The sequence below is a fragment of the Oncorhynchus masou genome, chromosome 13 (assembly GCF_036934945.1).
Source record: "Oncorhynchus masou masou isolate Uvic2021 chromosome 13, UVic_Omas_1.1, whole genome shotgun sequence".
NCBI lineage: Eukaryota > Metazoa > Chordata > Actinopteri > Salmoniformes > Salmonidae > Oncorhynchus > Oncorhynchus masou.
Window position 1 is genome coordinate 56,886,588 of NC_088224.1, and position 20,597 is coordinate 56,907,184.

Genomic DNA, 20,597 nt, shown 5'->3' on the forward strand with positions numbered 1-20,597 from the left:
GATGTATGATTTGTATTATGTGAATTATCTGTGTCCCCCTGCTGAATTACAAAAAAAGACAATTGGTTGCTGCAGTGTGAGTAACTAGAATGCAAATAACTGAATTATTCTCATCAGCGTTGGTAGCTGTGAAACAAACTAAAGGAATTGTAACCAAGGGACACACATGCACCTTTTAATTTAACTCATTGACTCTTGCATTAAACATGTATTAAATATTGTATGGTGCTGGGTGTGTGAATTATGTGGTATTACTGAATTCCAAATCAAACATTTTGAAGTGTCAACCACTATCTTTAGCCATGACATATATGAAAATGCGTGGTTATGTGACCAGATGGATTGTGGAAAAGCTTTGTTGTGACGTAACAGGCACTCATTATGACACAACACTGCCCTCTTCCGGAATTGTCGTTTTTCTAACTGGATTATTTTCCCCAGCCGTGTGTGGTCATGGCCACAAACAGCAAAAAAAGGAAAGGCAAGCGACGGGAGTCAGAGTCTAGAACTCAACGGGACGCAAGGGGAGTTGTGATAAATATAGAATTGTTTGCAACCAGTTGTGTAAGCAATGTCAGATCATATGTGAATGTGAGTGTGTGGATCTGAATCAGTGTGGGGGGTCTGCTTGCTGTTTACGTCCGTCACTAAGGTGAACGTGTGGGAGGCGGTCCTCTGGTTTTACGTTCGTGGACAAGAATAAACCAATCCACGGCAGCTATTTGCTGAACCAACGTCACAGTTAAAGAGAAACGTCCGTTACTTGGTCAGCTAAAAAAACTATTGAAACGCAAAGGCAGTGATGGCGAAAAGTATCTAGCTATTTTAATCTGTCAAATGTTATCGGTTCAGCATACCGATATTCAAAACTGTGGTCTAACGACGCCGATAGACTAGCTAGAAACCACTTTGGGGACGCTCTGCCAGCGGGACTGACAGTAGACGGGATGATCTCGGACTGGGGTGAGTGAATAATGCAGTGGCCAGTAGCTGCAGGCAAACCTTGATCAGTTGCTTTGATGCCGCTCGGATAGTTTATCTAAAATGTGTATGCTTCATATGTGTATGCTTCATCTCTTAATATGAATGCATCTAAGCTAAAACCGGTGGTCTTGAGTCACATTCAGGTGCTTAGCTATAAAAAATAAAAAAACTCTGCCCCCCCACCCCCCTTTTTTTTTTATAACGGCCGCGCTCTGACTAGTTCGCGTGCACGCTCTGCTAACAAGGTAGCCTAGCTAGCCAACTTGCCTGCCATGGGAGTGGTGCGAGGTTCCAACCAACTGCTGCAGTATATAATTTTGGGGAGCTGCTAGCTCCGAGTGTATCAACCGTTAGTCCTTCATCCACTGCAAATGCACAACCATGAATCGAGATCATTCATGAATTGCTTTAGAAGCTTAAAGCAACTTCTGGCTGACTTTGTAGTTCGGTGTCATAGAGACTTGCTCTCATTGAATTTGGCGCTGACAGTAGCTGGCTGTAATGTCACTGCTTCCTCGCCCCCGTACACCCACGCCCATCCCTGCACTCGAAGTAGCTGTCAGCTCAGGGTTTTCATCACTTTCAACTATCCATTATGTGATATGCATTTCAAACCAGACTGTAATATTGCAGGTGAACTACCCCCCATTTTAAAAATAGGCCTAACACAAATTATGACAAAAGCTGCCTGTTTGTATCCAAATGGTGTCATACACCCATTATAGTAGAAGTATAATTTATATTTTTAATATAAAACTAGCCATGGTTAGTAGATATTAACGATATTTTTATTAGTCTTTTTCCACTTTTGGATGACATTTATGGGGACATTTCACTGACTACCATTCCTTGTAGGTTTACAATGAAAACACCTTTAGATAACAGAGAGAGCACATCCCGGTGGTTGCTGCTGGCCTACATTGCATGGCCTATTCATGGCCTATAAAAAAAAAACGTAATGCCAGTGAGTGTTGAGTGACCTGTGGAGGTCACAGGCAACTGCTATATTTACCATCTCTGTAACTTGATCTCTGGCATTCTGGATCGCTGTGCTCATACAATCCCTCCCTGGCTCCTTTCACTCAGAGGCTACAGCCTCCAATACAGCAGCCTACTCTGGCCGTCCGCTGGATACGCCACTGGTGAGCCTCTCCACCAATTGACACGTTGTTTCCCTTTTACAAGGGGTACCTTTCTGGTATTTTCCCTGACAATCATTGTGTGTGGTGTTGGTTGTTTGAACCCTAGGCTTACTGGGAGTTTTTTTGTCTTCATTTTGCTTATCCCATATTTTGTTTTGTTAAAGAGACAAGGGATAACGTTTCTCAGAAAATCATCTTGAGACCTATTTATTCATTGGTAATTGTCTGTTGGCTGTGCTAGGCCTATTCGTTGAACTTCATTGGCTGTGCCAGGGTTGTGGGGACGCAGGTCTGTTGGTATGGTGTGTTTGGACCATATTGGGACGCAAGCTCTGGATTATTAAGATTTTCAACAAGTACAGTATTTCCGAAACAGGACTTTAAATAGGCAGGGGGACATCTTTTTCTTTCCTGAAACCACATTTTCAAGGAAGATCATTTTTTTGTGGATTTGACAATAAGCACTGAAGAATAGTCGACAGTCGTTATGCTTTTTACATTTTCTTTTATAGATTAACCTAAAATACTGACAACTTGCTGACTGGAGACCTGTAGTGAATGATCACTTGGACCTATTTCTGTGCCTGTCAAGTGATGCAGTTGATGAGGAGGCATGAGGTGTAGCCTAGGCTACTGTAGGCTACCGGTAGATTGTTTTGTTATGGGATGTTTTGCTCCTCCCATAAAGCAGTGTTGTTTTAATTAAATTCCTTGAATTCTGTGTAAATTGAAGAGGATAATTGGACATGATCAAACCAGTAATGTTAGAAAATGTATGTTCTCATGGCTCAACATCGATCTGCTAGCCTCATGGCAGTGGTATCCAACAAAGTCCATGTTAGCGAGACTGCAAATCCATTACCGTAGTCATTGTTTTGTCCGGGTAATATCCTCATGGCTGTGTCTGTCATTTGATGTGTCTCTGTCTCCACACAGGTCTGATCAGTGAGAGATCCCTGTGACTGTGAATGGGTCTGTGAAATACATTAGGATGAGCGGGCTCCACTCCATCGCTGCCTGCGTGGACTGAGAGACACCGCCCTATACACAGCAGGTGATCATAACTGAATAAACACACGTGCACACGCCTGCATACACACGGTCAGCAATCAGCGTGCATCTCACAAACACGATGAGAGGCAGCACTTTCTCAAGGACTGATGGTACTTTGGGAGTGAAAAACATGTTCAAAGAATGCAGTGGCTCCGACGCTCACACAGACACGAGGCTTAAACTGGCAATCAGCAGCTGCTACATCCATTTGTGGACTTCTAAATGAATGATATGTACCCATTGATTCTTGAAGAATATAACTTATAAATGCCTCATGAGGTCAGCTCAACTGTCATGCCCCATCAGGACCCAAAATATAAGCTTGTTTGTAAACAAAGTAAATGTAAACAAACAGTTTATACTGCAGCCTCCAAACACGGTTAAAACTATATTTGAGAGTGTTTTTTGAGAGTGGTTACATCCAACCCCACTTCTCAGCTTTTTGCCGAAACAGGGGCGAGGAAGACGCTTTGTTATTGTTTCTACTGCTGATTGCCTCTTTAAAAAGAGACAACGTTTGATTTTACCCTTTTCCTATAAGTATTCAGTACAGAACAACATTTCACACAGTGGCACAGAGCACGGATTGATGGTGTTTAAAATAGTAATGATGTCTAATTGAGCTATTCTTTAGGACAGTGAATAAGGAACGAAGTCACTTACAGCAGACATTGGGAGCGTCAATCACGCACACATACTGCCCTTTCTGAGGTTACTTTGAGCTAATGCTCTCATCTGAGTTACAAACAGAAGAAAGGGGTTGTTGTTAATTGTGCTATAACTGAGTAGGCCTATCTCTCTTCTGATCGGATGATATCAGAGTATAATTTTTAGTGTATGGTAGAATGTTAAAAAAAAGCTAATTTAACCAATTGCATAATCAGTGTTATTCGGTGAGCTGGGTGCACTTCAGAAGGACAGAAAATGGAGCTAATGTGTGAACGCTTGTTCACTCAACAAACTTTGCTCACGGGAGCTGAATATCTAAAAAAAAATGTGTTGAGGCGAATTACAAATTCATGTTTGCCTTTGGAAGGTATGTTGTTTCAGCTAGATTATATGCCCAAATGTTTAGCAAACTCACAACCCTATTGCCGCTGGTTTCCTAACGATCGTACGTTGAATCAACAAACTCAGCTTGAAGTGAGCTGAATTTGAACAAGCTTGTTGAGTAAAATTACAAATGTATGTTTGCTCAAAACCACGTCCGTCATTGTCATATTTCCCAGCATGCTCTATTGCAGGTTGATTTTAAGAGTTGTTTATTTCAATACCTGTATTTTTGAGTGTACATTCATTGGTTTAGTAATCTTATGCAACACAAACATAAATAACATAAATTTTTATAAACTTATCCAATCTGTTAGGAATTTGACTTTTTGCACCCGTTACTGTTTGAGTTTATATGATTTAGGGGGTCTCAATAATCAGTTTACCCTACCCTGGCAGTCATTCTCAATGCAGGTTGCGGGCGATTAAAAGCTTCAATAATAATGTGGCATGTTTTCTAGGTTGCCACTGGGCAAACATGGGTTGAAGCAATGTTGTTTCAATGTAATTGGTCAATGTATTGTGACATGGAGTCAACATAGAAAATACATTGGATATGAAAAAATGTAATAACTACTGTACTGTTTTCATCTCATTTCAACCAGCGTTGTAAACATTGTTATTAGGGTAAAACTTACATTTAAACATATTGACTTAACCTGACTAACAGGTTGTTGCATCAATATAATTTCAACATAATTATCAGAACTATGTATACATTGAAATTGTGTTGAAAATTTCACATAGAAACCTAAAACATATTTTTCATCCTATATTCAATATATAGTACACTGTTGCAATGGACTCGACAAGGTGTCGAAAGCGATCCACAGGATTGCTCGCCCATGTTAACTCCAATATTTCCCACAGTTGTGTCAAGATGGCTGGATGTCCTTTGGGTAGTGTACCATTCTTGATACACACTGGAAACTGTTGAGTGTGAAACACCCAGCAGCGTTGCAGTTCTTGACACAAACTGATGCGTCTGGTACCTACTACCATACCCCGTTCAAAGGCACTTCAATCTTTTGTCTTTTCCATTCACACTCAGAATGGCACAGATACACAATCGATGTCTCAATTGTCTCAAGGCTTAAAAATCCTTCTTTAACCTGCCTCCTCCCCTTCAGCTACACAGATTGAAGTGGATTTAACAATTGACATCAATAAAGGATCATAGCTTTCACCTGGTCAGTCTATTTCATGGAAAGAGCAGGTGTTCATAATGTTTTGTACGCTCAGTTTATATTGGGTGGTGAGATTATGTTGAATTTTAGATTAGACATATTTTATTTGAACTTGTTTCAATGTTGATAGTCAAATGGTATGTTTGAATCAACTCAATTGTTTCAACGTCATGCTATCAACCTAAATGAAGACTTACATTGAAATAAAATGTGAAGACACAGTCCAACGATTTCTTCCTGAACAGGGACTCCTACTGGTATATGAGGGGTATTGCACTTCAGTGTGAACTTGTCCACCATCCAGATGCCAACCTCCTATGTGCCCTGCTTGGCTTTTGGAATAAGCTGTGCTATTGTCAGCTGAGATATGACGTCAACACAATTATACATTGGTCAGCTTCCATACTCATTTGCATTGACTACCTAAATAGCGTTGAAAGTAACTAACTTTTCTTACATGTAACCTTTATTTAACTAGGCAAGTCAGTTAAGAACTAATTCTTACACAAGCTGTATGTGAAAGTAAATTTGGGGTTAGGTTGGGTTTATGTAGGCTACATTAACATCTGATCTGCCCACCAAAGGACACCATGATTTCAACATGTAGCTAGGTACTTTCATTCATCCATGGCTGATTGGATCTTTGGAAGTTTAGAACTAGTTACCATTAGCCCTATAAATAGGATACCAAATGTATTGTATTGATAACACTTTTACAGTGTCATATTTTTTGGGGTGAGGGGGGTGATTTCCATTTTTTGTGATTATTTTTTTTATCTGCTGAAAGTTGCTTCATGGTTATCGAGTCGAAGGAGGATCAGTTCAACTGTTATTCCATTCTGATTGATATAGATTTTCAAATAAGCTTTTACAATTGTTATTAATAGTGTTGTTTTTTTCTAATTAAAGTATTTGTATCCTTATCTTTCAAAATGATAACTGGTTTGCCGTGTATTCGTTTTGTGAGGGCTGCAAGGTGTTTACCAGGTTTGTTTGCCATTAAATGGTGTGCTTTATTTGAGTTTGTAGTTGTTGGCTCTCTTCAAAAGCAAAAGATCATAAGCCTGCTTAAGTTCAGAAATTGTATTTTCTTTACCATGTAAAGATTTTTTTAATGGTATTTTTTTAAGATAGTGATTTCTAACTCAGATTTAACTTTTGCCGAGTAAGAGATTATCATTCCCCTAATGCAACGGCTTTAAAGCCTCCCAACTCGTGTTGGCTAATCTCTGTCCTCTATGTCTACATTTGTAATGGTAAAGGTCTTTATTTTTTTTGTTTGTGTATTTTAATACATTTTGGGTCTTGAAGATGCGCTCTGTTCATTCTCCATATTCTGTCACTAAGCATATTTTCTGTTGGTGTAATTAAGCATGATACAGAGGAATGATCCGGTATCACTATATCATGGATCTTTAGATCCCAATGTGTGTTGAGTGCATTTTGTTTTTAAATGTAGCTCATTCTTGAATAGCTTTTCTTACTTTGAGGGGGGGGGGGGAGCACTAGTCTTTTGTAGTTGGGAATTATAGTAATCTCTGGGTGTCCTGTAGGGGTAACCTTTCAACTTTTCAATGTTATTTAGGTAGTCTACGTAAATGAGTATGGAAGCTGATCAATGTCTAAATGTGTTGGCATGATAGCTCAGCTGAGCATCTGGATGGTAGACTAGTTCTCACTGAAATGCATTACCCCTCATATATACCAGTAGATGTTGGACTGCGGCTTCACGTTTTATTTCAATCTTTATTTAGGTTGCTATAGCGTGACATTGAAACAATGATGTGGATTCAAACAAACCATTTTACTATCAATGCTGAGAAAAAGGTCACATGAAATATGTCTAATCAAATATGAAATTCAACATTGTTTCAACCAATCAATTGAATATAGGATGAAAAAGGTTTGTCAAAGAAATTTCAACGTATACATAGTTCTGATGATTATGTTGAGATTATATTGATGTAGCAACAAGTCAATGTATTTAAGTTGAAGTTTTACCCTAATTTCAATGTTTACAACGCTGGTTGAAATGAGATAAACAGCACTTATTAACTTTTCTCAAATTTGATATTTGTATTGTATTGTCATAAACAATTTAATTTTACACTGAGAAATATGCAAATATGGTAGAATAAATTCTCAAGGTGAATTGTATGTTTGCTCAACCCAAAATTAAAAATTGAGTGAACATACACTTCAAATTCAGAATGTATGCTGGTTCAGCTATATGCCCAAATGTTGAGCAAACTCACAATCCTATTGCAGCTGGTTGCCTTACAATTGTACGTTGAATCAATTTTTTTTTTTTTTTTTGTGCATAGAGTTGTGATGTAGACTAAGTTGGCATGGACAGTTTGGTGCGATTGCCGGTGGGCCGAGTTAGGGCTTTGGCGTCAGTGAGGCACCTCACAGACGCTAGTCTCTTATCTGCTCACATTTCAGGGTAAATATAGCTCCCCCCTAAGATCCAGGCAACAGGGTACATTACGTGCTCTGATTTCCAACAGTATTCCCAATAGCATTTGGTTTTGTAAGATGACCAATATATATATATATACAGTGGGGCAAAAAAGTATTTAGTGAGCCACCAATTGTGCAAGTTCTCCAACTTAAAAAGATGAGAGAGGCCTGTAATTTTCATCATAGGTACACTTCAACTATGACAGACAAAATTAGGGGGAAAAATCCAGAAAATCACATTGTAGGATTTTTAATGAATTTATTTGCAAATTATGGTGGAAATATATACAGTACCAGTCAAACGTCTGGACACACCTACTCATTCAAGGGTTTTTCTTTATTTTTACTATTTCCTACATTTGTCGAATAATAGTGAAGACATCAAAACTATGAAATAACACATATGGAATCAAGTAGTAACCAAAAACGATTATTGAGTAGCCGTCCTTTGCCTTGATGACAGCTTTGCACACGCTTGGCATTCTCTCTGAGAGATCAAAAGAACACAGTTACACTGTGATAAGTGGAAGAAGTAGGAATGGACAGACTGTGGGAAAGGGTGGCTCAGTGTGAGGTTTCAGAGTTTAGGCCCTATTCAATTATATAGCCTACACCTGCTTGGGAATCACTGGATTTTACAGGTAAAGATGGTAACAGAAATATATCCTCTTCGGCAATAAACTTGGATTAGGCCTATAGTCTTTTCAATCTATCTGCCCTTTCTGTATGCTCAAGTAGAGTCCCATCTACTGGACCCTAGGCGATAGCTAGACACACCTTTGTATTTCTGCAGGGCAAGGGAATCAGGAAGTCAATGGGATCAGTGCAACACCTGCTTTCCTGTTTAGACACTGAGATTGTGTGGCAGTCAAATGGTGCTTGTTGCCATGTAGTCATGGAAACCCCCGTTTAACAGAGCCTTTGGGGAGGCTGAAACGCAGGGCAACTAGCATATTTGTGTGTTTTTGGTTTGAGAAATGAATAACATAATAGTGCTGTGCTACCGCCATCTTACAAATCCCATGTCCATTTAGTCTGTATTCCCCATGGATGTTGTTTGCGTTTTCCCATTTGAAGTGACGCCGCCAGGCTAGCCTGAACTTGTCTCAGTCAAGGCCCTCATTTTTTGGGACGAGACACCTGCAGCAGCCTAAATGGTGTGTATGTTTATAATGAGGGCAATTCGTAATGGGTGGGAGTAGGAGTCAGGGATTACAAGTACAAGCACTCTCTCGGGTTTGTACATTTAGATAGACATGGACAGGTTTGCCTTGGTAGTGCAAACTGGCACTGTCGCTGTTGTTTGGTAGAGTGGTGGAAGTAGTGTTCTATGTTTGTTATCACCTGTTTTCTGCCTATTTAAACAACACACTAAGAGAGGTTGACTTGAAAACATTCATCCCAGCGAAAACAGAGAATCACAAACAAGCTACATTATGTCTGCGTACTCTAGGACCTAGGGGTGTTATAGTACTGCTGTTTTATTTAGGGGGGGTGGGGGGGACAAAACAATAGTGATGCAGACTACAGTATATTGACTTGAGATACTGGCCCATGTTTATCAGCTGTGTACCTTTACAGTCCAGCCATCTTTGCGCAGGATATAGGCGAAATGGTAGGGTGCATAAGCAGAGGCCTCTTATACCCACAGTGGGGTTTTGGTAAGAGCCTAAGCAAGGCTCGGTTGGGCATGGCCTAGCTAAGCTAACCTAGCAGTAGTATTCCGGCTGGGTCTAGCTAGCTGCACAAAGCTGTATGTCTTGGCCTGGCTCCAGTGCTCTGTCTATTCCAGATCCATATGCTGAATTATTGATATATATATATATATATATATATATATATATATATATGAAAGAGAGAGAGAAGCCTCCCCCACTGAACCCAACACGGATCGACAACACCAGATACTTTTATTTATTCAGACGCTGCACTGCCTGTCTCTCCTCAGGAACAGACTGTGCCACCAGAAACATTTGGGTGCTTCGCTTAGGTGCTTCTCCCATTACAGGATTCCCAGGGGGCGCGTTCAGCCGGCAACAATGTTGTGCAACCCGTCGATACGACAGTATATCACATTATCAAGCATGACGTTCCAGTTGGTTGCGTAAACAGTGTTTCAGGGTTCTACTTCAGGATGAATACTGATGACACAGTTGATATTGTGTAATGTGTTCCAAAGAGGGTCACATAACGTTGCTTGTCAAATATCTGCATCCTGTACACAAGTACAACCTCAGGCTCGAGCAATGAGCCATGGTACAGTGTATTCAGCCCGTTGATAAATAGTGCACCCGTATCCTACCTCTCTCGTGATCAGACAAGACTAACCCATAAAAACTAAGATGGAACCGATATGATATAAAATATACAATTAAATTTGGTGGTTATAAATATTCAAATGTTGCTAAATAAGTTTTCATTTTTGGAAATTAAGTTTTTCCCGCTCACAGTCTGAAAATAGAAACACACTGATTTCTGTTCTTTCTCTTGTCTTGTAGTCGATGCGGTCTTCCACTGCATCACCCGTGGCTGAGAATCCAGCATGTCTCGCGTCTCCACCACCGCCAAGCGTTACACCGGCTCCTCATATACCAGTGCCTATAGCTCCTATGGCTCCTCCCTGACGCCCTCCTCCCTCAGCTCCTACACCTCCGACCGGGACAGGCTGACCTCCTACAGGAGCAACGCTGCCTCCTCCTCGGGCTACTCCTCCTCCAGCTACCTGAGCAGCGCCGCCAGCCGCGCCCGCAACTACAGCACCTCCTCTGAGCTCGACCGGGGCCGGCCCATCCCCCGCACTGACCTCCTGAGCAGCAGCAGCCGGCGCAGCGAGAGCCTGAGCCGCACCCCGGTGAAGACCTATGGCTTGTCGGGCCTGAGCGGCGGCTCCGGTTACACTGGCTACAGCAGCTACTCCTCGTCCACCACGCCCAGCCGCTCCAGCTACCTCTCCTCGTCACCCGGGGCCTCCAGCATCTCTCTCAGCCGCCGGAGGTCGTCGAGTCAGAGTGACCTGACGCGGGACCTGTCGTCCCTGGGCCTCACCGAGCCCACGTCCCCCTCCTCCTCCTCCTCCAGCGCCCTGAGGGGTTACCGGAGCAGGGCCAGCGATGTGGCCAACTCCTACAACAGCAGCCTGCAGAGCTCCAGCTATGGCCTGTCCCACAGCGCCACGCAGGAGGCCTTGAGCAGCAGCAACCTAAAGAGCGGTGGTGGTAGCCGCTTCACCTCCTCCTATGAGAGGAGCGACAGCAGCAGCAATGGACGATCCAGCTCCCCCACCAGGGACTCCCTGGTAAGACCAGTGTTCTTCTGTTTGCTCAACTGTTTTGCTGTGATCTTAGATTTAGCCTCTCAGGCTACTGACATGGCAGACTGACACCATGTGGGGGCACTCATGGTCAGTACAGATGCTCTGCACAGTTACTGTACAGTACTAAGATCCTGTGTTGGGGAACACTGTCACTCACTACACAGTATAAAATAGGCATTACACAATTGTCACAGTATTCATTCATTCGTACAGTATTGAATTAGAAAATGCATCTATGTCAGCTAACTATATTAGGTCTATTTCCTATAAGAAAGGAAATTAATCTCACAGAGACAAGAACATGCTTAACAAAATCTCCATGCCCCTGTATGTAAGATTGTAAACATTCCTGTTGCCATAGCTCTCATAAGGTCCTCAGAAATTAAATTTCTCTCTATGATGATGAATCAGGAAGTTCCTCAGTGAGTCCATAGCTATAGCCTGGTACCAGATCTGTTTTTGCTGTATTGCCAACTCCTATGGGTCCTGCATGTTTGACGTGACAATGCTATGTTTCCATGAACTTGTCCAGTGACTTAAAAAAATGTAGATAAAATAGATTCATTTAACTATTGTGTGTCGTTAAAAAGAGCTGGATGTAATGATGTCATACCAACAACAAAAAATGACCCGTTTAGGCAAATTGCGCATTTTATAAATTGTCGACAGCCTGTATGACATCCCCCCTATCATGTCTCAGGTAGACCGCAAAAGCCAGCATGGATAGAATGCAATAATTTACTAATATTTGCCATATTCTAATAATTCTTATGTGCCAACGTATCGCCACGGTTCGTGCCATGGTGAGACTTGCACTCCCGTAGATCTGTAATAATTGGATGGTGAAACTTGCCAGCCAACCAGAAAAGCAAGGCGAAGCAATTCAGGCCTTGAAAGTCAGGATTGAAAGTCCCGGGTGGCGCAGTGGTCTAAGGCACTGCATCGCAGTTCTAGCTGTGCCACCAGAGACTCTGGGTTCGAGCCCAGGCGTGTGCACCGTCACATGGGTCTCCCGGTTGCGGGATCAAACCCGGGTCTGTAGTGACGCCTCAAGTACTCAGGAGGCCTCGCATGGAGAGTAATGACATCTGCGGGAGTGGCTGGCCTGGCTATCCTCCTCTCCCTCTCCTTAGAGAGCAGAGTGTGAATTAACTCAGTTATGGGATTAGCCCTGATTGCTGACCACTGTGGGAAGGAGAAGGAGGAGAACATTTGTTTCACAACCAGCCAAGCTGATCTCTTTGACAAGGCTGTGTTGTTGTTACAGGGCTGCTTTCGCAAACATCTATCATAATTAGCGTCAGGCTCAGGCAGGTAAAGAGGCTGTTGATGTGCTGTAATGAAACTCTTCAGTGAAGGATGCATTGAGGCTAACGGTTGTTTGCCACCATGTCTACATTACTGAAGCCACTCAAAGGTTGTATGGAATCGTCTCCGTAATTAACAGTTATCAATCAATGAGGGAATGAATCTCCTGGACTTGGAACAGTGGAACTGGGTTGCCTATTGGACCAAGAGGTTCAGATTTTGTAATTAATGTCACGAGAGGATTTTGTGAGCCCTGTGCTCGAATGTTCTCATCAAGTAATTTTAATTATCCTTCCTAATTCTCATAATGTTCCACCCGGACTGGTTTAGAGCAGGGAGTTTATACAATAAATCCCCTTACTATGACAGGAGAGTAGCCAGAGCAGGTGAAGTAAGGGCTAGGGGGGCATGTATAACTGTGATTGCGTTGTATGCGGGTTTGATTTCGTAGATATGGGCTGATAGTTCAACCGACTCTAGAAGTTCAACTTGCCAAAGAGGTTTCTAACCGCAAGGGTCTTTCCTGGTTAAATAAAGATCAGCATAAATAAATATCTGCGCTGAATCTTCATCCTGACTGTCAGGCATCCCTGTTGGCTGAGTCACAATGTTCTGTCAGCTCATCCCTGTTGGCTGAGTCACAATGTTCTGTCAGCTCATCCCTGTTGGCTGAGTCACAATGTTCTGTCAGCTCATCCCTGTTGGCTGAGTCACAATGTTCTGTCAGCTCATCCCTGTTGGCTGAGTCACAATGTTCTGTCAGCTCATCCCTGTTGGCTGAGTCACAATGTTCTGTCAGCTCATCCCTGTTGGCTGAGTCACAATGTTCTGTCAGCTCATCCCTGTTGGCTGAGTCACAATGTTCTGTCAGGCATCCCTGTTGGCTGAGTCACAATGTTCTGTCAGCTCATCCCTGTTGGCTGAGTCACAATGTTCTGTCAGCTCATCCCTGTTGGCTGAGTCACAATGTTCTGTCAGGCATCCCTGTTGGCTGAGTCACAATGTTCTGTCAGCTCATCCCTGTTGGCTGAGTCACAATGTTCTGTCAGCTCATCCCTGTTGGCTGAGTCACAATGTTCTGTCAGCTCATCCCTGTTGGCTGAGTCACAATGTTCTGTCAGCTCATCCCTGTTGGCTGAGTCAAAATATTCTGTCAGCTCATCCCTGTTGGCTGAGTCACAATATTCTGTCAGGCATCCCTGTTGGCTGAGTCACAATGTTCTGTCAGCTCATCCCTGTTGGCTGAGTCACAATGTTCTGTCAGCTCATCCCTGTTGGCTGAGTCACAATATTCTGTCAGCTCATCCCTGTTGGCTGAGTCACAATGTTCTGTCAGCTCATCCCTGTTGGCTGAGTCACAATGTTCTGTCAGCTCATCCCTGTTGGCTGAGTCACAATGTTCTGTCAGCTCATCCCTGTTGGCTGAGTCAATATTCTGTCAGGCATCCCTGTTGGCTGAGTCACAATGTTCTGTCAGCTCATCCCTGTTGGCTGAGTCACAATGTTCTGTCAGCTCATCCCTGTTGGCTGAGTCACAATGTTCTGTCAGCTCATCCCTGTTGGCTGAGTCACAATATTCTGTCAGGCATCCCTGTTGGCTGAGTCACAATATTCTGTCAGCTCATCCCTGTTGGCTGAGTCACAATATTCTGTCAGCTCATCCCTGTTGGCTGAGTCACAATATTCTGTCAGCTCATCCCTGTTGGCTGAGTCACAATATTCTGTCAGGCATCCCTGTTGGCTGAGTCACAATGTTCTGTCAGCTCATCCCTGTTGGCTGAGTCACAATGTTCTGTCAGCTCATCCCTGTTGGCTGAGTCACAATATTCTGTCAGGCATCCCTGTTGGCTGAGTCACAATGTTCTGTCAGCTCATCCAGTCCAATGGTTAGGAGGAGTTTTTATGGAGTCATGTTTTAAGGAATGTGTTGGATTATGACTCAGTGAGACCAGTAGGACCAGCAGCTCCTCATCAGAGCAGCTCTCTCCCAGGCTGAGTGCTGGAAGGTCAGGATGGAAGAAGAGAGGTTGTGTAGGTCAAGTACACTGCTGTATTGATCATTCTAGGAAGACTGATTTTCGGCCCCTCCCTGCCCGCTCTCAAAGACATCTAATTATTCACCTCTCTCTCATTGATTAACAAGATGTTGTGTTTTACACAAGCACCAAAAGACAACTGGCCTAGCTGCTTACTTTAACCAGGTTTCCATCCATTAATTACCTGATGCATGACAAAAGTCACGACAGGGCTGATGGAAACAGGACATTCCGGTACAATTTAATAATTGTTGATAAACAATTTGTTCGCTCGACGTGGTGGGATCTTTTTGTCTTTAAAATAAATAATGCGAGAAATTAAGGTGGACACATATTGCGCACATATTGATATAATAAGCACCATATCGAAGTAAACTTGAGCTGTGTTGGAATACTCATACTAACCACACTAACTGTACTATTTGTGACGTGAATTGAGTATATTGTATGTTTATTGGTCATAGTATGGATATAGTTAGTATGCCAAAAGTTCCCGGATGTCATACTAAATTGACCAAAATATGAAGTATACACGCAGAGGACACTATTTCCGTACTTTATGGCCCATAATGCAATTCTTCAGGAAATGGGCGTGGCTTCGCATCGTTTTCAGATTTGAAGAAAATGGCGGCAAATATGTAGTCGAAGTTGAGCAATGTAAAAAAAGTAATGACTTTTTTCAAATAAGTTACCTTACACGTTATATTGGCTGACAATTTGTTAGCTACAGTTTTGAAGTCGGAAGTTTACATATACCTTAGCCAAATACATTTAAACTCAGTTTTTCACATTTCCTGACATTTAATCCTAGTAAAAACTCCCTGTCTTAGGTCAGTTAGGATCACCACTTTATTTTAAGAATGTGAAATGTCAGAATAATAGTAGAGTGTGGCTCAGTCGGTAGAGCATGGCGCTTGCAACGCCAAGCGTCGTGGGTTCGATTCCCGCTGGGGCCACCCATATGTAAAAGTAGTGGCCCCAGCCGACTTGTAAGTCGCTTTGGACAAAAGCGTCTGCTAAATGGGATATATTTTTTATATATATTTCTTTCATCACATTCCCAATGGGTCAGAAGTTTACATGCAGGCAATTAGTATTTGGTAGCATTGCCTTTAAATTGTTTAACTTGGGTCATACGTTTCCGGTAGCCTTTCACAAGCTTTCCACAATAAGTTGGGTGAATTTTGGCCCATTCCTTCTGACAGAACAGGTGTAACTGAGTCAGGATTGTAGGCCTCTTTGCTCGCACATGTTTTTTCAGTTCTGCCCACACATTTTCCATAGGATTTGAGGTCAGGGCTTTGTGATGGCCACTCCAATACCTTGACTTTGTTGTCCTTAAGCCATTTTGCCACAACTTTGGAAGTATGCTTGGGGTCAATGTTCATTTGGAAGACCCATTTGCGACCAAGCTTTAACTTCCTGACTGATGTTTTGAGATGTTGCCTCAATATATCTACATCATTTCCCTTCCTCATGGTGCCATCTATTTTGTGAAGTGCACCAGTCCCTCCTGCAGCAAAGCACCCCCACAACATGATGCTGCCACCCCCGTGCTTCACGGTTGGGATGGTGTTCTTCGGCTTGCAAGCCTCCTCCAAACATAACGATGGTCATTATGGCCAAACAGTTCTATTTTTGTTTCATTAGACTAGAGGACATTTCTCGAAAAAGTACAATCTTTGTCCCCATATGCAGTTGCAAACCATAGTCTGTTTCTTTATGGCGGTTTTGGAGCAGTGGCTTCTTCCTTGCTGATCTTCCTTGCTGAGCGGCCTTTCAGGTTATGTCGATATAGTACTCGTTTTACTGTGGATACTTTTGTACCTGTTTCCTCCAGCATCTTCACAAGGTCCTTTGCTGTTGTTCTGGGATTGATTTGCACTTTTCGCACCAAAGTACGTTCATCTCTAGGAAACAGAACGCATCTCCTTCCTGAGCGGTATGACGACTGCTTGGTCCCATGGTGTTTATACTTGCGTACTATTGTTTGTATAGAGGAACGTGGTACCTTCAGGCATTTGGACATTTCTGCCAAGTATGAACCAGACTTATGGAGGTCTACAAAAATAAATTCTAAGTTCTTGTCAGATTTCAAATCAAATGTATTTATGTAGCCCTTCTTACATCAGCTGATATATCAACGTGCTGTACACAAACCAGCCTAAAACCCCAAACAGCAACCAATGCAGGTGTAGAAGCACGGAGGATAGGAAAAACTTCCTAGAAAGACCAAAACCTAGGAAGAAACCTAGAGAGGAACCAGGTTATGAGGGGTGGCCAGTCCTCTTCTGGCTGTGCTGAGTGGAGATTATAACAGAACATGACCAAGATGTTCAAATGTTCATAAATGACCAGCATGGTCAAATAATAATAATCACAGTAGTTGTCGAGTGTGCAACAGGTCAGCACCTCAGGAGTAAATGTCAGTTGGCTTTTCATAGCCGATCATTGAAAGTAACTCTACCGCTCCTGCTGTCTCCAGAGAGTTGAAAACAGCAGGTAGGGACAGGTAGCACGTCCGGTGAACAGGTCAGGGTTCCTTAGCCGCAGGCAGAACAGTTGAAACTGGAGCAGCAGCAATCTTTTGATTTTCCCATGATGTCAAGCAAAGAGGCACTGAGTTTTAAGGTAGGCCTTGAAATACAACCACAGGTACACCTCCAATTGACTCATGATCCTAAACGAGGTCCTAAACGATATCTTAACCGCCATTGATAAGAAACAATACTGTGCAGCCGTATTCATTGACCTGGCCAAGGCTTTCGACTCTGTCAATCACCACATCCTCATCGGCAGACTTGATAGCCTTGGTTTCTCAAATGATTGCCTCGCCTGGTTCACCAAGGCTGAGATGTCATTTACAAAATAGCCTCCAATACCCTATTCAATAAATTGGATGCAGTCTATCACAGTGCCATCCATTTTGTCACCAAAGCCCCATATACTACCCACCATTGCGACCTGTACGCTCTCGTTGGCTGGCCCTCGCTTAATAATCGTCGCCAAACCCACTAACTCCAGGTCATCTACAAGACCCTGCCAGGTAAAGTCCCCCCTTATCACAGCTCGCTGGTATCCATAGCAACACCCACTTGTAGCATGCGCTCCAGCAGGTAAATCTCTCTGGTCACCCCCAAAACCATTTCTTCCTTTGGCTGCATCTCCTTCCAGTTCTCTGCTGCCAATGACTGGAATGAACTACACAAATCTCTGAAACTGGAAACACATCTCCCTCACTAGCTTTAAGCACCAGCTGTCAGAGCAGCTCACAGATTACTGCACCTGTACATAGCCCATCTATAATTTAGCCCAAACAACTACCTCTCCCCCTGCTGTATTTATTTATTTATTTTGCTCCTTTGCACCCCATTATTTCTATCTCTACTTTGCACATTCTTCTACTGCACATCTACCATTCCAGTGTTTTACTATATTGTATTTACTTCGCCACCATGGCCTTTTCTTTTGCCTTTACCTCCCTTATCTCACCTCATTTGCTCACATTGTATATAGACTTATTTTCTACTGTATTATTGACTGTATGTTTGTTTTACTCCATGTGTAACTCTGTGTTGTTGTATGTGTCGAACTGCTTTGCTTTATCTTGGCCAGGTCACAATTGTAAATGAGAACTTGCCCACCTGGTTAAATAAAGGTGAAATAAAATAAATAAATAAAAATGATGTCAATTAGCCTATCAGAAGCTTCTAAAGCCATGACATAATTTTCTGGAATTTACCAAGTTGTTTAAAGGCACAGTCAACTTAGTGCATGTAAACTTCTGACCCACTGGAATTGTGATACAGTGAATTATAAGTGAAATAATCTGTCTGTAAACAATTTTTGGAAAAATTACTTGTGTCATGCACAAAGTAGATATCCTAACCAACTTGCCAAAACTATAGTTTGTTAACAAGAAATTTGTGGAGTGGTTGAAAAACGAGTTTTAATGACTCCAACCTAAGTGTATGTAAACTTCCGACTTCAACTGTACTTTGTCCAAAAGAACCACATAGCATATCATTACAGCAGTATGTACCGGTATGTTGTTAACTAGCTACCTAATGTTAGTTGGCTACTTATACTTCAAACTTGCCAGTGTATTAACGATAGGCTGTCTAACTAACTACCCAATGTTTATTGACTTGGTTATTCCCGTCATTATTAGCTTAGCTAAATGGTATTGTCTTCGTGCGTTCCCAATGGATATTCGGGTGCTTTCGTAAATTCGCTCTGGCTATCTACTCCAATTTCAGAGGACTCTCGTCTGAGTGTGCCAGAGCACGGAATAATTCATTTGCGAGCGCTCAACACCCGTTGAATATGGCTGATGTCAGTAAATGTCGGCAAAAAAGCGTCATTAAATTGTCTACATATTGTCTACATACCACCACAGACCTAGGTTGGCACTAAAACCGCACTCAATGAGCTGTATTCCGCTATAAGTAAACAGGAACACGCTCATCCAGTGGCGGCTCTCCTAGTGGCCGGGGACATTAATGCTGGGAAACTTAAATCAGTTTTACCTATTTTCTATCAGCATGTTAAATGTGCAACCAGAGGGAAAACAATTTGAGATCACCTTTACTCCACACACAGAGACACGTACAAAGCTCTCCCTCGCCCTCCATTTGGTAAATCTGACCATAACTCTATCCTCCTGATTCCTGCTTACAAGTAAACATTAAAGCAGGAAGCACCAGTCACTCAGTCTATAAAGTAGTGGTCAGATGAAGCAGATGCTAAACTACATTACTGTTTTGCTAACACAGGCTGGAATATATTCCGGGATTCTTACGAAGGCATTGAGGAGAACACCACATCAGTCACTGGCTTTATCAATAAGTGCATTTAGGACGTCGTCCCCACAGTGACTGTACGTACATACCCCAACCAGAAGCCATGGATTACAGGCAACATTCGCATTGAGCTTAACTGTAGAGCTGCCGCTTTCAAGGAGCGGGACTCTAACCCGAAAGCTTATTAGAAATCCTGCTATGCCCTCCGAACCATCAAACACGCAAAGCGTCAATACAGGAATAAGATTGAATCATACTGCATCCGCTCCGACGCTCGTCGGATGTGGCAGGGCTTGCAAACTATTGCAGACTACAAAGGGAAGCATAGCCAAGAGCTGCCCAGTGACACGAGCCTACCAGACGAACTGAATAACTTCTATGCTCGCTTCGAGGCAAGTAACACTGAAACATGCATGAGAGCATCAGCTGTTCTGGATGACTGTGTGATCACACTCTCCGCAGCCGATGTGAGTAAGACCTTTAAACAGGTCAACATTCACAAGGCCGTTGGGCCAGACGGATTGCCAGGACGTGTACTCTGAGCATGCGCTGACCAACTGGCAAGTGTCTTCACTGACATTTTCAACCTCTCCCTGTCTGAGTCTGTAATACCAACTTGTTTCAAGCAGACCACCATAGTCCCTGTGCCCAAGAACACTAAGGTAACCTGCCTAAATGAGTACCGACCCGTAGCACGTCTGTAGCCATGAAATGCTTTGAAAGGTTGGTCATGGCTCACATCAACACCATTATCCCAGAAACCCTAGACCCACTCCAATTTGTATATCGCACCAACAGATCCACAGATGATCCACAGATGATGCAATCTCTATTGCAGTCGCCCTTTAAGTGATATCAACAGACAATTGACTTACTACCCTGAGACAAGGCTGAGTATAGCCCACAAAGATCTCTCCCCACCACACGAGCCTTAGGGGTCGCAAAACCGGACCGGATGATTACATCAATAACTCAACCCACCCAAGGGAATTGAGTATAGTGAAAAAAGCCTGGCATGACAAGATGCGCTCTGGTAGCGACAGAATGGGAGAGTGCGAGCAAAATAGTGGCTCGGCCCCCGTAATAAGATTCCTCGTGGAGAGTAGGGTGGTTCGTCACTCCAGTGCCTTGCTGTTCACCTTTGCACCCTTGGGCCAGACTACACTCAATCGTAGGACCTGCTGAAGAGATGAGTCTTCAGTAAAGACTTATCGGTTGAGACTGAGTCTGCTTCTCTCACATGGATCTGCAGACCATTC

The 20,597-nt window shown here is 42.8% G+C and overlaps 1 protein-coding gene across 5 annotated transcripts in view; it reads left to right on the plus strand.

Annotated features, from left to right (window-relative positions):
* Positions 1–694: 694 nt before the first annotated feature.
* LOC135552656 (ubiquitin carboxyl-terminal hydrolase 2-like) overlaps positions 695–20,597 on the plus strand; it is a 37,279-nt gene continuing 17,376 nt past the window's right edge. For 2 of the 5 annotated variants that reach the window (XM_064984395.1, XM_064984400.1), the window contains exons 1-3: positions 1,974–2,126; positions 3,063–3,180; positions 10,378–11,174. In XM_064984395.1, coding sequence (XP_064840467.1) covers positions 10,422–11,174 — 753 coding nt within the window. In that variant the 5' untranslated portion in view covers positions 1,974–2,126; positions 3,063–3,180; positions 10,378–10,421. The other 3 variants (XM_064984396.1, XM_064984397.1, XM_064984398.1) reach the window with 3 other exon arrangements.